We start from the raw sequence: 18,535 nt of genomic DNA, 5'->3' as shown, positions 1-18,535 counted from the left end.
AAATAAATATTAGTATTTGCATAAGTAGCTTCCAGTATACATCGAACTTGCAGCATTAGATTTATCAGTTAAGCGTATGGCTACTAAACTATATAATTGGAGAAAAAATTACCGAAACTTTACTTATATAAGGGTCCCTTTTTATTTTCGCCTAAAGTTCAAAAATTGTCAGGAATGACACTGAGGAGTATATACCATCCCCAAACTATATGACAATGGTAAGAATGACTCTAATAACTTATAATATATATACACCATCTTTATTTTATTGAAGTGAGATAAACCATTCCAACAAGTGCCTTAATGGTTTTAATTGCATTATTATAAATTTATTTTTTAGGTTGGCTTAGATTTGAATTTGTTATATAAGGTCAAATAAAAATGTCAAACTATATAAGTTTTTGAACACCTCTGACTATTTCAAATGAGTTTTTTTATTAGTTAAATAAGTTAAATTTAAAAATTAATTTGATAAGGAATTAACTATATGAAGTTGAGAAATGTAGTCTCAATATATTGTATATTTAATTACGCCATTTGATATAATATCTTTTGTTTTTATTTATAGCTAAACGTTCAATTTTCATGCTATTTAATGTCCTATTTTTGACAATAAATATCTTTAATTAAGATTAATGAAAATTAAAAAGTTGATATGATGGTATTATGCAATAATAGAAATCAAACAAAATTATACTTGACAAAGTTATTCTTTACACATTTAAAAAAACTTACTCCCTTCTATTCACCCTACTAGTCTCATTTGATTTGACACATTTGCTAATGTAATAATTCTATCATTAAATCTTTTAATTGAATATAATTAAAAATTATAAAAAATTAATATTAATGATCTTTGCATTGAAATGAATAAAAAAAGATCTTATTTGACTTTATTATAACTTATAGATTAAAAATAAAATATAAGTTAAAAGTGATTAATAAACTGTAATAAAAGTTAAATAGGATTATTAGGGCTTATGGGAGAGCGTATAAAACAAGATTGATCATTTGAATAATGTTTATTATTCAAGTGTACTTAGCTATTTATTAATAATGAAGGATATTATGCTGAGAGTTTTCTAAGTAAGAATTGTGCTGGATGTAACACAAAGCTTTCACACACAAGGTTAACCTTTATTGTGAAATCATAAAATGATGAAATTTAAACCTGTAATATAATCTTATACTCACTCCTATACAGTTTAAATATCCCATTAGATTTTAGTACATTTGTTATTGTATGTTTTCAATCTTAAATATTTCTAATTGTACTTGAGTAAAAATTATAAAAAATTGATATTAATAAAATTTACAATAAGACACAACAAGAAAATGTGAAGTTTACATCTTGACTATGTTTTAATTTATAAATAAAAACAAAATACATAATAAGAATGATTGATAAATAGTATTGAAAAATCAAATAAGACATTTAAAGTGAAGAAAAGGAAATAAATCAGGTTTAGAATAATGAGAGGGAGGCTAATTCAAAGGCAGAAACTAGGGTTTGAGTAACCAATTAGAGTTATCTTCTTTAATGTATTAGATTGAGAGTGAACGATCCCCATCAAAGATGGGATCTTTATCGATAGGAGCTTGTTCTCAAGAGTGTGTGGTTTATTAATTAGTGTATTGTTGAATCCATTAATAAAAATAAACATTATTTAAGGGTAAGGTATCTAAGATACCTCATAATCTTGTTGTTTGTTGTCACTTTTGCTTATATCTTGTTTTTAACTCATCTTCTACACATCCTATTACCATAGTTGGGTCCAAGTTATTCTCTTTTAAAATGTTTTTCTACAAGTAAGCTTCTACACAACGATCCATTGGACTGTAGGTAATAAAGGATGATAATGAGAATGATTTGTAGTGTAAATTTTCATGAATTATACCATTTTATTCCCATGACAATGAAACTTCGATCGTAAAAAATATCTTTTATTCACAATTTTCTATTACCACCTAATATCACATTTTCATATGATAATGCATAACAATGTATTTTTTGAAGAAAATAAGATGATTGAGATGAACAAACATTATCATATAACTAGTTAAAAGATTTTTCTACTAAAATTACACCAGTTTGCAATTAAAATTCCCACAATTTATTGGTTTTATTCTGAATAGTTCGTTTTGATGAATTGATATGGCGACTTTCATCTCTTTGACATAACTATTCATCTATAGATGACCAGCAGTTTATCCTAAATTTCTTTGGTACTTCGTGCATGAAAAAACTCAACACCTATGTTTTATGTGTCCAAATGAACAAATCTATGGTATAATGTATTTCAATACATAAATGCCTCCTTGAGTTTAGGAGTATTATTGAACATGTGTCATTACAATACAAGTCAAGTTCATATAATTAGAATATCATGGAAAAAAAATAGTGTACTCATAAAAACCTTAATATAAATAATTCAAAATAAATGACTTCATCTGGAATCAAACATCCATCCTGGTGCAAAATTGCCATTTTCTTGATTATGAGTTGAAGTCGATGCATTGTTCATATGGTTCTGTATAGCTGTATTATTGTAACTGCAATAAACGAATCAATTTAGTAAATAATTTTTGGATAAAATATGTCAGAATTCTGAATTAGTTTATGATTGACAACTTTTCGTTTTATCTTTATAATAGAAATTCAATTATGGAAAACATTTTTATTATCTCGCCTTACTTGCACGTAAGGATGGCAATTCAGTTCGAATCCGACCCTAGTCCGACTCGATCTGAGGAAAATAATTCGATTCAAGTTTGAGGAAAAGGATATCCGACTCCAACTCCAACTTCACGATCCGAATCCGAGTTACAGACGGACCAGAGTTGGACCTTATTAAAAATCCGACACTCCGACCCGACTCCGACCCTGAAGGAAATCCGACTTTGAATTTGACTTTTAACCCAATATAATGTTTCCTTTAAAACTTTAGACGTGACTAATTCAAGCTCTCTCTCATACTAATTGTAATTTTCGATTTTGAAAAACTACTTGGTATTTTTATTTAGATCAATCAATCAAAATACGACAAATCAGATCAAGAGAAATAAAATACACCAAATCAAAATGCGAGAAAATTTTGTTAAATTGTAGTATTAGGAATATTTCTCATGTTAAACTTGAATTAAAAGTACAAATGTTTTTGTTAAATTGTATTTGAAAAATATATTTTGTTAACTTCGTATGCTTTAAATCATTAGTACAATATCACAACGATAAAGTTTGATAATAATCCGACTCCCTTGGAGGTCCGAGAGTCCGAATCGGGGCAAACTTGGAGTATGCATAATCCGACTCCGAGTGGGGTGGACTGAAAAAGAAAGTTTGACTAAAATCCGGAGAAGTGTCAGAGTATGTATAATCCGAACCGAGTCCGACCCATTGTCATCCCTACTTTTAAGGAAACTTTTCTAGAAAAGAGAGAAAATTACCCAAGTTGTAATGAGTTATTGTTGCATTGCAATGGCTCGAAGAAAACTTCATCTAATTGTCGAATGAAAGGAGGATGAGGATGAGGATGAGGAGCAGGATGATTTTGTTCCTCTACATTCCAATTTTGCCTAAGTTTTTCACAAGTTTCTTCTAACTGTAAAAACATCATAAAACGTTATTTACACTTTATTTGGATTAAAGAAATTATAAGAAAAGATATAATTTTTTATTCGCATGATAAATTCACATGGAAATTAGTTTTCCTAATTTATTATTGACCAAATCTAAATATAAAGATTTAGAAGGAAAATTATTTTTCTCTTCCGCTTCATTTCCCTCTAAATAAATAATGAAAGCTTTTCTTCTCATTTCCTTCCCTGCCCCTTTCTTTTTGTTACTTTCCCACTTTTAAATTCTTATTATCCAAATGTATTCACTAAAATCAATAACTTACTTAAAAAACAAATAATTGAAAAGAGTAAAATATATTTGTTTGACTAATAGTAAATTCAATTTGATCAAATAAGTTAAAACTAATAAAAATTTTAAATTTGAAAATATGATTGAAAAAATGATGTTAAAACTTGTTAAATAGTTCAAACTAGGGGCGATGATTCAAGGGGCTGGGGGAGGCCCCGCCCTATTGTTAAAAAGTGCGATTCTTTATATTTTTATCTTTGGCTCTCCTTAATAATATATGATATTTAGTTTAAAAGTGTAAAATTATAACAATATTATCATAGCTCAATGGTTGAAGTTACACATTTGTAACCTTAGGTAAAGCAATCAAATCTCAAGTGGAACTATATTATTTTCAGTATACTAATAAATTTATATTATAATGTCATTACTCTTTATTTTTCATAATATTGCATTCATAATTTTAGTGTGTGTGATTATATTTCTACTATCTAAAGTTCATAGTGGTTTTCTTGGAAACATATTAGGCGAATATATAGAGTCAAAAACACTTAATTTTTTTTATAATAAATAATTATTAGGAAGAACCTCTATGTGTTGAATATAATTTTTGCTATTATTTGATTTCAATTCATTTAAGATTATTTTTAAATTTTCATAATTTAATTAATTTTTACATAAAAAATAAATTATAAGTATATCAACTATTTAATCTCTGAATTTAAAAACCTGACTTTAACAAGGCAAAAAGAGTTGGCAATAATAGGTTGGGTCTTTACTCATTACTAAATACTTAATAACTTGGCAATGATAGTATAAATTTGAGCATTAACGCATTCAATTTTTTTAAAAAAACACCGCTTTAGTTTATACAGGGCAAAGTCACTAAATCAACTAAATAACAATGGTTTGAGTCATTAATATAGAAACTATGCATTTAATATTTTACTACTCCTCCGTTAATTAATGAATTTTTCATAAGAAATATTCGTGAGAATTAAAAAAAATAAAATCTTTTACATAGTGAATATAATATTTTATTTAAAGATAAATTATTTAATAAAAAAAAAATAAAGACAATAAACTGGAAAAATACTAAGAAAGAATCCTTTATTTTATTTTATGCAATTTAACATTATTTTCATTTTGGAAACGCATGAATTTTATCATACTTTATTAGTTTAGCATTTATTCTTTCTTGAGAAGTTAAATAATCATATAAAATATTAATAGTTTTCCCATTTCTAGATTATATTTTGCTAAAAAGCTAAAATTATTGATTATAAGAGCTTGTTAAGTTTTACTATAACACCAATGGCTGTAAATATCATTACCCAAAAAAATTTAGTGAAAAAAATATTGAGACCACAACTAATCTAATAAAATGTTTTTAACAAGTTAGTGGAAAACATGTAGAGATATAAAAAATATAAAAAGATTATTTTTGTCCAAAATATTAAATTAAAGTCAGTGGAAGATATGTGGGGATCATAATAAGCATTATTAAAATATTAAAATTAGATGAATAAGATTATTTTTGTCCAAAATTTATGATATATAAAAGAAATATTTTTTATAAAAATAACAAATGAAACACCACAATATAAAGATGAGAACTTCTTTCAAGATTGGAAGGATTATAATTTAATAAATATTGGTCTTAAATTATAATTCCTTTGTTTCCTTTTGAGTACCCACAAGCAATAATTTATTTAAGAAAAATTTGTGTCTTATTTTTCATTAATATCTAAGTGTTAAAAATATATATTCATGATTGTTAGAATCGACTCAACATATAAAATTTAAATGTATAGTAATTACAAATTTTTATAAAATGCATTATAAATATTAAATCTCAAACACATGTTTTTATATATATGTGAAAAGAAAAATTATTCAGAATAATCCAAGCTTTTACTAATTCTGAATAATTTTTCAATGATAATTCCAACTTTTAATTAAACATAAATAATCCCAATTATAAGGGGTGTTTGTTAAGAATGCACTAAGGTAACCTCTTACCTATACAACAAGTCATTTTCAATAATAAAATAAAAAAAAAAGTAAATACAAACTTAAACTATAAACAAAATTAAAAAATTAAAAAAGAAATCAAAATGATTTGCCTAATTAATGTTGGAAGATAAAAAAATTCTCAATTTGAGGTTCACCAAAATTTATTTCCCAAACTAGTGTTCATTAAGAAAAAAATTAATTAAATCTTTTAGATTGTGGTTTAGGATGTTCCGAACCTCTTAAATCTCCCTAAGCAAAACTAAACCAAAACTATTTAATTCCAACAGCAAGCCAATATAATTTTTATGGAACGAGATGGATGATTCGATACAAGGGAAAGTCACATGTAGTATTTCTCATAAAAAAGGTCATAATAAGAAAACATGTCCTTCAAGGTATGTGTAATGTTAAAGTACTACAATACTCAGTGTATTATTTTGTACATTAAAAACTCACATGATTTTTATGATAGATCACAAGGATACGATATCTTCGACAAACATCTTTATTAATTTGACTTTTGGATTTAACTGAGATTTTTGGTTGTATGTAGAAGTATATTTTTGGATATTTTACTCTTTTTGTAAGACTTGTGGGATTTTTTAAATTTATTTAACGCATAAATTTGCTTGACAAAACAGTTTTATCCTCTTGCAAGTTTGGAATTACCAATCCAGAAAAATGTAGCTTAGTAAAACTATTTTATTATATGAACACCATTTTAGGAATTAAGTTTTAAAGAACACCAAAATTAAAATTTTTTATTTTTCAACCCCAATTAGACAAATCACCCAAGAAATCAAGTAAGTTTATTTTTTGATTTTAACTTTTTATATTTTTTATTTCTTTTAGCAATTGTTTACAAAATTTGGTCATTATTTAAGCAACAATAGTCTTGGGGAAGAAATCCTATAATTGTGGTTATTCATAATTAATCAAAACTTGAAATTATTGTAGGAAAATCAATAAAATGAATTATTCTTGATAATTTTTACTATGTGAAAAAAGCAAATGAATTAAAACATCTAAAGATACCTTTTCCCATTTAAAAGATATTACAATTATATCTTGTTATAATAATCATTTTGATCATGATGTATTGGCTATTCCATTATAATTATTTTGCTAATCAACGATCATCATTCTATCTAATGTATCCCGCTCATAAAACAACTATAGATAAAGTATAGGAAAAGATGGAAGGCGGCAACTCATATCCATAAAAGAAAGCGCGACCAAAAAAGTCCCTCGGCTTGAATTTACAGCTTACTACTTAGTACTTAGCTATCTAGCAATGGAGTTTTCACAATATGTTGGTGTTTAAGTAACTTTAAACTGTGAATATAATAAATTCTTTAATACCTTTTTCTTCAAGGCTGTATTGGATTCTAGCAACATCTCCTCCTGCACCATGATTTATGCATAATAATTAGTTGAAGATAAAATCTTCATGTCAAACAATTTATCTTTTAATGATAATGTGTCAAATCTAAACATACTTTTGTGTGTATACTACTTTAAAATACTAGTACTATTATCTTTGTCGCATGGAAATTGCAATAAGAATATTTGTCACATTATTAAAGATAAGGTGAAGTCGTTTAAATTAGGTGGATGATATTAATAGAGAACGAATACATGTAAATTAGAATTTTAGAAACGGCTAATACAGATAAGTGTTTTATTTTACCTTTTGATTTTGTGACACAATATATAAAAGACTCTAATACATTAATTTCAGCAATGTAACAATATAAAAATGACATGAGTATAAAAGAACATACTAAAATAAAAAGTTTCGGCACGTCCACAAAATTTGAATATGAAAGACTCTGAAGCTTTTGATTGCTACAACCAAGGTGATTGTTGAATAAGTACTTTTATGTTTCTTTGAATTTGCTATTAAATGTAATAAGTTGTTTGGAAAATTTTCTTTTTAAGTAGCAAACTTAAAAAGCAAAGGGAGTATTATGTTTGTTATTAAGTACCAATAGTGCACTTTCTCAAACATAAATTTAATATTGACACCGACCAACATCCAATACATAAGAAACAATCAATAAATGATTTTATCAAACATCTTTATAAAATACATACGTATTGAGCTGGCTTAAAACGTCAATAAAAACATTTAATATTTTCAGGGTACCAACTCAATCAAAGAATTACTAAATAACCCACTGAATAATGATAGAGATTTAAATTCGTGACAACTAGTATTGAATAATCCACTGACAGAAATGAAGGATATGAACATAAGACAGACTCCCTTCGTCACCATGAAGTTGACAATTTTCTTTTCGTTTCTTTTAATTCCACATTTCTATTTAGGTAAATATCCAAACTATTTTTTAAAATTTATAATCACATATCTTCTCTCATTTTTATTTTTTTTAATCTTATTCACCTGATTTAATTGTCCTTTTATTTTCCTAATATGCATATAAATACCGGCTCTTGCAATACCTTAGTACACAAAGGGATTAAATATTTACCACAAAAGAAATTAAATACTCCACACAGCCGAATAGAATATGGATGTATACTTTTAGTCTTGTACATACTGCATTCCTTTTATAAAAATATACGTAGAAGTATTTCATATACAATTCATAAACCATGTTGACTGAATTAATATAGTGGAAGACCTAACATTTAATTTAAAGTATTTATTCAACAATAATAACAATAATAAGAAGAAGAAAGTTCTAGGACTTCTTACAGTTTTTCGAAGATCTGCAAGTTGGTCCAGCAAATTTTGGGTCTGCAAATTTTTTACATTAAAAGTGATTAAAAATTTGAAGACATTTGGCCTATTTTCTTTTATATGTACTCTATTATTAGTAAAAAAAACTTACACCGAAAAAAATAAATAATCTCATAAATTCAGCACATAACAATATAATAAATTCAGTGTCAAAGGGAATCTTGGACTGTAAGTTGGAAGACAAATTATTGAAAAAACCAACTTAATTAAATATTTAAATTAATAGTAAAAGCCTCAAAATATATTATATATTCTAATATTTATTTAGTAATATTAGTAGAATAATTTATTTATACATGACCAAAAAATTTCAGGAGGCTAATCCGTTTCGACGGATAAGGGCAAAGTTAGATGGGGGTGAGAGGTTGAAATTATTTTATGAGCAACTTTATAATAATAAATAGATTTAATTTTATATACGCTTACTTTTAACCTCGTAAAGTTTGAATTTGTAGATTTGATCGACTATACTACGAATTACCTTAATGGATCTGATTTGCCTCAAGGATTTGTCCAATTGATGCTCAAGCTGCTCCAGCTCCTTGGTGTTCAATTCTGTCAAGTCCTCACCCAATAGATTCCTGACAAATTGCCATTTTATTCGAAACAATGATAATTAAAATCACCAATAATTGATAAAATTTAAAATCAATCATGAAATATTAATTATATGCTTAACATTTTGTTTTTAGGTGATGTACGTAAACTTAGCCCAATAAACGCTTAATTGAGACTGCGTGACATTTATTTGTCTTTATGATTTTGCAGAATTTTTGCTACGTTCTTAAACTCAATTCTAATACAAAAAAAATTACTCATAAAATACTACAGCATAATTTGCTTTTAGTAGAATATATTTGGCGACTTTTAATAGTATATATAGAGGATTGTTAATAGTATATATAGAGGATTTAGTAACATTTATTAGACCCTTTGACAGCATATTAAAAAAATCATTTTGCGATATAAGATCTCGTGACATTTCTCACAAATATCACTGTAGACTATAGTAACAATTACATATGCCACTAATGACCAAATAAAGTTTCGCTAAATCACTTTATGATGGAACTTTAAATAAAAATCAATAATTATTACATTTAAAATATGAATTAGTGGTATTTTTTTAATGCCACTAAATCCAATGTCGCAAAAAGTTATTTTTGTTGTAGTAGAAGTAAGTATTGAAACTTTAAATATTAAAGGTAAAAATAGAAATAGTTTTTATAAATACTCGAAAAATATAAATAGTAATTATATCAAAAAAAAAAAAGCTATGGATTAAAAATTGTGATGTTGTCTTTATCTCATTGTTTTTGCAACATTCTTAAATTCAACTTGTTGACATTAAATTTTTTACATCTCTCCTTTTTAAATATTTACATCTGAATGTAATATATAACATAATAAAATATTACTATTAGTAGTAAGTATAATTAAAAAAAAATTACATTTTAATTCTCCACAATGAGTTGAGATTGTCACTTTACACTTTTCTAAAATTAAACAAGAAAATAAAATATATGGGCTAAAAAAAGAAATCTGGTATGATCAGAAGAGTACAAGGTAGAGGTAGAATTAAAACTGGGATGATAAGTCTGAAATGATACGACCCAACAAACTTATGTAGTTTCAGAGCACTCATGTCCACAGTACACCAGTCACTTCTTTCTTGTTTAACTTTACTCTATTAGATAGTCACTAAAGTTAACTCACATTTTAAAATATTTTTATCCTTATTTCATTTTATACTATCAGAGTATTTTTGACATACCAAACCCCAAGTTGTCAAAAAGTTACGGATTTAAATTTCATCCACCAATCAATTACATTTTAAACACCATGTATGTATCTTTTGTTTGAGTTGAATCAAAGCCACTATCACGATTCATGAGTTTTGCTCATTTAATTAGGTCTTGGGTGTTTGATAAAATAGTTTATTGTGCCATTTTAGCGTATTTTGCTACAAATATAAGATTGGGTGGTCAAACCATGAAATTCTGATATTTGGTAAAATAGCTAGTGCAAACAGCTTATTATTACGAAAAAATGTTTTTGACCAAGTTGCTCATATCAGCGAGTTCAAAATCTGTTGGTCAAACAAGTTAATAAAACCAGCTGGTCAAATCAGCTATCAGCTGCTTGCCAAACACACCCTCGTATTAACAGCTCACTAATTATCTGGACCATTCATTCCATGTTAGAGCACGATCATCTAGAGCTTTCATTTAGGTTATTAGGTTGATTTTAAATTTAATATTTCAAATTTGTTAAAAATCAATACTTATATCCACATTGATTTATACATAATTCTAAATTCATTCTTAATTTAATTTGATTATAAGGTTATGTGAATTTTGAATCTTCAGATTTATTTGAACGCATATCCATACAGCTATACTTCTATTTACGCAACATGCTTAAAAGCTTAATTTACAGCATTATAATGTCAGTATTATCATCATCATCATCATCCTACCCAGTATATCCCGCTCTTAGAAAGTTAAGGCTAGGGTTTGGGGAGGAAAGGTCGGCGGCAACTCATACCCATAGAGGAGAGCACGGCCAAAGGAATCCCCCGACTCGAGAAAGATAAAGAGACGCGAAAAACACACGCAAGACAGCTGAAAGGCCTATAGACAGGAGGGCCACTACAAAAGAAAACAAAGGAACTAAATAGAAAGGAAACGGTAAGGGCAAGGGGTTGAGGGCACTAAAAGGTCAAAGGACGGACATCAGTAATCTAAGACGTGGATATGACGTCTCCAACTGCTCCTAGTCAGGTCCGTAGAGAGATTTAACTCCTGCAAGTCTACTCTTATTTGCTCATCCCAAGTTCTCTTTGGTCTACCACGACTCCTCTTACGATCTACTATAATGCTTTCTACCCTCCTCACCGGGGCATCGAAAGTCTTCCTATGAGGAGGGTAGAAAGCATTACAGTAGATGCTAAGAGGAGTTGTGGTAGACCAAAAAGAACTTGGAATGAACAAATAAGAGTAGACTTGCAAGAATTAAACCTCTCTGCGGATCTAACTAGAGATAAGAGCAGCTGAAGACGTCATATCCACGTCTTAGATTACTGATGTCAGTATTAAATGACCGGAAAGATTCATGAGTTGTAAATTAGTTTTTCAAGGATAAAAATATATTCACTTCGTTAGAGTATATAATATATTTTGGACTTCAACTATCCCCTTAAATTATTGGTTAAGTTGGTTTTTTTACACCCTTTACTGAAATAATAATCATCTAACAAATGCAAGGATAAAAACATTTAAAAAAAATACAAGGTTAAAATTGGTGAAAAGAATATTTGTTTTACATTTATACTTCTAACAAAAAAGTTTTTGTGCAAAAGACGAAATAAAATATACATAAAAATATAAATGACGTCAAATCTTATTTTCTATTGAATGCAAAATTTATTTTGAAATCATTTTCGATAAATATTTTCTATTTCTTTTTACTTTTCATAATTTTACAAAATTGTTATATTAATAAATGCCACTTTTAAGTGCTAATAAGCTATTATACATAATTAAAAATTATTTAAAAAATTTCTAAATACAATCAAATCAAATAATAATACTTAGTAAAAAGTCAAAGCAAAAATTGTTAATAAAGGTCAAATTGTTTTCAAAAAATAATTGGAGAAGGAGACCTTTAAAATTAGTTACAACCATTAATTTAGTATTGTCTCATTCAATAGCTAACAAGCTAATTTAGTTCTAAAAAGAGATAGCTAACAAACTAGGTTAGGCCACTCAAGAAACAAAATAATAGACTTTAAAAATTGTACTCTATTTCACCGATTACCCTTCATTTCAAATTACTTTTAATATTAAATATACTGAATCATTCACTCGTCATTTTTAATTTGTGATTAAATTTTTAACCTATAAATAAAAACATGTTTAAGTGTGATTTTGATTGATTTGTCTCAATGAAAAAATTATTAATTTTAAAATTTTAGTGAGATATATCTTTAATCTTTCGTTTCGGTAAAATATAATTTAGTTTTAGTGAGATATATTTAGCGATATTTAATTTGAATGTCGCTAGTTTAAATTTTTAATATTATACATATTTTATTTAGTGACATTTATTAGACTTTTCAGTAGCATAATAATAAATTACACTAAAGCTTTTTGTAACATGAGATCTTGTGACATTTCTCGTAAATGTCATTATAGACTATAGTAACAATTACATATACCATGAATGACCAAATAAAATGTCTCTAAATCACTTTATAGAGAAATTTAAAATAAAAACTAATAATTATTACACTAAAAATAAAAATCAATAATATTTTTTTAGCCACTAAAGTCAATATCGCGAAAAATTAAATTTCTTATAGTGACATACTTCCTCCGTTCCGTTTTAGTCGCTACATTTGCATGGGTACGGGAATTAAGAAAAGTGATTGACCTACACTGTTGCTGATTGTTTACTTTATAGAGTATAGTATTTTATTATTGTTGATTGAAAAAGAAAGATAGGTTGTTAGGTTACTTTATAGAGTATAGTATAGTATTTTATTATAGAGTAGGATAAAAATAGGGGTAGGTAGAACTTTAAATGATTGTTTTATTATTAAAAACGGATATGTAGCAAGTAATATGAAATTGCCAAAATAGAAAATGTAGCGGGTATTATGGAATGGAGCAAGTATTATATAATTTTAGACTTTTTAAAGTATAAATAAGCATTAAAATAGATTGCTACCTTTGGTTACGCTGAAGAATATCAACGTTGGCCTTCAACGTCAGGTATTCTTCGTAACTGTTCTGCTTCATACACACATAATCACTTAATTAGTTAGAATTGTGTTTCACAACAACTAATTTAGATTTTAATTATAAAATTATAAATAAATAATTTAAGAATAATAAGATTTTGAAAAATCTTTCTTAACTACCAACACAATGTTGGAATTGATACAAACCCAAATGAATTTTTTTTAATTTACTAAATAAATACTAAATTTAAATCAAATTCAAATTTTTCAAATTAAATTACCTCATTTCCCTTAGAAGATTGACTTGCTTCTAATGAGCCATAACTGCATCTCTGGTACCTCTCCAATGTCTTTGCCATACTACTCAAATTCACAAAGAAATCTGTTATGCAATAATATATGTGCATATATATTGAAATAAAATTTATTTTTTTGTTTAATAGCTACACTTGAATAGTAAAAACTATTAATCAATCATGCATATTTTTAGTTTGATTATAATTTTTCTCGTAAATAATTACTCTCGATACAAGCATATTGGCCTTATTGATAAAGCTTATGTCAAAATAACAAAGAAATCACAAATTCAAACCTTATCCTCTCTTATTATCTCAATTTTTTTAAAAAAAATTCTGCCCCCTTAATTTTAGCTCAAATTTCATTAGATACAAAGTAAGATGAATAATTTGATAAAAACATAAAAAGAACAGGTGCACTCACCAAATATGAATATCTATCTATCAAAATCTTGTCAAAAAAAAAAATTCATAATGATGGTAGGGAAAGAATGCAGGAGAATACAAGTTCATTAAAAGAAAACAAAAAGTACTTGATAATTGATAGACTTGCCACAATTTAGTCACTCTAATGTGTCAAAATATTGTTTGATCATACAAAATAAAAAGGGGACAAACCAAATAATTCAAAATTGAATAACCAATAAGAGATCTATTGTTAAATAGACATTTGTAATTACTAAGATTATAAACAAGATTATTTTGAAATTGCTTTATCATCAAAATCTATTCTCCAATTGAGATCATTCCATCAATCTTTTCCCCTTGAAATTTAAGTTAAAAGTTGTTGTTATTTTTGTTTTGTACAAATAATATTGAGGAATAGGTCATACTAATTCATTATATGACATTAGATTTCCATATTTAGGTTTTTTTTTTTTAATAAGATTATGTTTAGTTTTATTTTATAAAATAGAACAAAACTATTTGAAAAGGCAATGAATACACTATATTCTATTATTTCAATTTCACTAAGGGACTCTCATATAGGAAGACTTTGATGTTAGATGCACGCAACCTGAATTATGAGATAAAAATTGTTATCGTTTTAACATCAATAACAAACATAATATGCGACTTTATATAACTAAAAAGTGAAAATGATTTACATGTCAATTTACTATGTTGTCTAACATGATCAAAAAGTCCAATCCTTCCATAATTTTGATTTCTAAACTCAAAATCAACGTACGAGCATGATTTTAGGAAGGAATCTAATTAAGTTTGCATAAGTAAAATCTCCTCTTATGGACAAGCCCATTGATTGTCGAGTTTATCCACACAAGGCTATACATGAAGATTGGAAAGATAATAGAAGATAAAGAGATTATTGTTAAGTTTGGTTGAACTTATTCTGAATGTCAATATGTTATCGGGGATACAAGAGATGAACACAATTTATAAGTTATGAAAATTTTATCCCAAAACCAATTAGTAATGGAAGAAAGAACTTTAATTATCGATTATTTATAAAATATACTCAGCATTTTCTTATCTGAATTGAATCCTATGATGTAAAAACTCAAATCAAAAGAGAAAATTGTTGGATGTTGTCGGATATCAGCAAGGATTTATTCAATAAACGAATAGAATGGTGGGAGTACGGCCATGTCTTATCGTAGTGAACAACTTTTTATCAAATGTCTAATGCATTTCTTGGCGATGATTCCAAGCGTGCATATATAAACATACGCCATACTAAACGAAATTAATTATACTTCTACGTATTTTCAACATTAATTACTAAATCAACAAAACATTCAATTCTCTCTAACTCAAATAATTAAACTTATATGTGAAATTTTAATCAAAATTTGGTGACAAAATTACAATATTTTGTTCAAGTATATAGTTGTACAATGAACGGATTGTCTAGTACTTTTTTTTCACATTAGATTACCGGAATTTTATTAGTTTTCATTCATTGTTTTTATTTTATGATAAACGGATAGATGTAATTGTAAGCTAAAGGGAAACCATGGCGTCTAAGTTGATATGAGGTACGTACGAAAAATGATAACAACCAAACCACACGAAAGAATGAAAGATGGTCTAGGGCTTGCTAGCTTATAGTTGTTAGCGAGCTTTAAATTGTATTAATTGAAGTTTTTAAAACTAGAAAACATATAGATATGTGTGTAAATCGACTCTTTTGGAATCCCAAAAAATAATATAAATAGTGTTTTTATTTGAGTTTAGAAATTGGACTAAAGACAACTTCCCAAAAAATGATTAAATTTTTAATTACCTTTTAAATTGTGAAGAATTTCTTGTTTCCTCTTAAAAGGAAGGGGGGGAGGGAAGGATGTTGAGATAGGTAATTAGGACTAAGGTACTTACCTCCATGTTTTTGGTCCCATTTCATTTCATCAGTTTAAACACCTTTTTTTATAAAGAAAACTTAAACGATAGTACGTTTAGAGAGAGGCTGATTTTTTTCTAAAATAGTAAAAATTAAACCCCCCATAACAAAGATGAAATGTAAAGCTTTCAACTATTAATTCATAAAATAATTCTCATTATATAAATTATTAAAACTATCAAAAGAAGATATTATATGAGATGATAAAAAATAAATTAGCATAAAAATCTATCAAATTAAAATTGTGATGATTTAATTACTCCTAGGATTTCTTACTTATAAAACTATATATATGGACTCCTAGGATGTCTTATCTTCTTTAAAAATTTAAAATCTCTTGTATTAATTATATTTTAAGCAATTATATTTGGTAGATTGATCAATCTACAAGCAATAAAAATCAATTTACAACATTTATAAATGTCATAAAGCCTAATCTTGCACTTCAATAATTGAAAACCCCATCTAATTATTAGGATCTAAAATGAAAATTCATTCATCATATTTCATAACTCCAACAAAAAATCCCCAATTAAATTGAAATAAAAATAACATAGATCACATCAAAAACAAACATAATTTTATGGATTTTAACACTTTTACTTTTAATTAGGGTAAAATCGGAAAATCCCCCACGAAGAATTAAGAGGTTGGAAAGAGTACTGATCTATTGTTTATGTAGTAGATCGGATCATAAGTGTGAAAGGAAAAATCTGTATTATTACACATAATAAAAAGAATCAAATCAAGAAATTAAATAAAACCCTATATATATAAACTTAATTAATAATTAAATAGAAAAAGTTTCTTTCAAAATAAAATTAAATAGAAAAAGTAGAAAAAAAAAAGATGAAGAAATACCTAGAGCTGCTGCAGAATTCATAGAGTTTGCCGCGATTAGAGAAGATAATAAGGGCAACTTCGGCATCACAAAGTACAGAAAGTTCATAAGCCTTCTTAAGCAAACCATTTCTTCTCTTAGCAAAAGTAACTTGTCTATTTATTTTATTTTCAATTCTTTTCAGTTCAACTCTTCCTCTACCCATTATTTTTTTTTTATTTCTTATTTAATTAAACATTTTTTGTTGTTGGTAATAATAAATAAGGATCAAAAAAAGGAAATATTCAACTATAACTGAGTAACCTAAAACATGAATTGAATTGTGTGATACTACTAAATATAGAACTGGGTTTGTAAATAGCTTTTCCTCTCTGATAAATCTTTCTCTTTTACAAATAAGTTTACTTGGGTTCTACTCTAGGCCATTCATTACGGCCGGGTTTTTTCTTTTTCTAACAAGGGTTGGATTTGGGTTTGTAGGTTGTGACAGTCTAGAGAGAGAAGATAAGAAGATAGAAGCGTGGGTGAGAGAACTATCGGAACTAAACCCTTATTTGTGTACTACTATTGTTGAAATATTGTTAATGTCCTTTTCATTTTTATAAATTACTTTACTTGTATCTCTCAATTTACATCTATTTTTATTTTAGTTTGTCTTATTTATTTTGTATTTTTTTTGTAATGACCTTATTTTCTTTCTATAAATCTCATCGATAAACTTATTTTTTTTCTTCATCTTAACCATTCATTTCTATCATCCACTTGTTTTTTGTTTTATTCTCCAACTAGATTTCACTTTCCACTAAATTCCTCCCGAAATAAAATAAGTGAATATAAAATAAGTGAAATTTAGTAGAAATATCAGGGCGGAGTAATAATTTTAAAGGTCCTTTTTATTTTTGATGATGGCTTTTAAAATTGTAATCTTTATTATATTAAAAGATAAAAAAATTTCATTTTAAGAATAAAAATTTAAGATAAAATGTATTAAAACATTATATTCTAAAATTACTTTATATACAAAAAAAAATTACAAATGAATCACTTACAAAGTGTAACTAAGAACAAACTTTAAATAGCATCGTTTAATATTTGAGACGTCTTACTTTTTTAAGTCCCTAAGTGCGGTTCTTGTTATCTGTTGAGTGATGTAAGTATCATGTAACAGTGGGTAGTTAGAATTGGATACCCGTCTCTTCTTTTCCTGTCAAAGGGTGAAGGAATATTACTACTGCTCTCCGTTTCTAGATACAAATTTAGATAAGGTACTCTTGGTTGGGGTTGGGGGGTTGTATCAATTTTATAAATGATTTAATTTGCCCTAATTTGGCTCTAAATTGCACCTTTTTACATGCATAATTGTAGTCAGGTTTTGAAGAATTGTTAATAAATATGTGGATTAACATTTTAGGAGGGGTTTAATGGAGTATGGTTTTTGTCGTATTATTTATCAGGATTTTGAATATTTGTGTTTATAAGAACTTGGAGTAAAATTTTGAATACTTAGTCATCATATCTCCATAATTAATTTTTATTATTCAACAAAAAATGATGTCTTTAGTTTCTACCTTATGTTATTAATATACTTAAATTATTATTCTTTATAGGTAGTGGCGAAGCCACATAGGGGCGACAACAGAC

At 26.9% G+C, this 18,535-nt stretch overlaps 1 protein-coding gene across 2 annotated transcripts; it reads right to left on the bottom strand.

Moving 5' to 3' along the window:
• Nucleotides 1–2,259: 2,259 nt before the first annotated feature.
• LOC130809384 (MADS-box protein CMB1-like) lies at nucleotides 2,260–17,442 on the bottom strand. Of its 2 annotated transcripts, none has more exons than XM_057675147.1 (8): nucleotides 16,915–17,442; nucleotides 13,677–13,755; nucleotides 13,383–13,447; nucleotides 9,133–9,232; nucleotides 8,607–8,648; nucleotides 7,247–7,288; nucleotides 3,448–3,602; nucleotides 2,260–2,553 (listed from the first exon to the last, which is right to left on the bottom strand). In XM_057675147.1, exons 1-8 carry the CDS (start codon nucleotides 17,097–17,099, stop codon nucleotides 2,448–2,450), a joined length of 774 nt encoding a protein of 257 aa, XP_057531130.1. In that variant the 5' UTR covers nucleotides 17,100–17,442; the 3' UTR covers nucleotides 2,260–2,447. The 2 variants fall into 2 exon arrangements, with proteins under 2 accessions (XP_057531130.1, XP_057531132.1); XM_057675149.1 differs by having other exon boundaries at nucleotides 13,383–13,444.
• Between the last annotated feature and the right edge of the window lie 1,093 nt (nucleotides 17,443–18,535).

The sequence above is a fragment of the Amaranthus tricolor genome, chromosome 3 (genome assembly GCF_026212465.1).
Source record: "Amaranthus tricolor cultivar Red isolate AtriRed21 chromosome 3, ASM2621246v1, whole genome shotgun sequence".
Lineage (NCBI taxonomy): Eukaryota > Viridiplantae > Streptophyta > Magnoliopsida > Caryophyllales > Amaranthaceae > Amaranthus > Amaranthus tricolor.
Note: the sequence above shows the minus strand (reverse complement) of the source record. Positions and strands in the feature narration are given on the sequence as shown.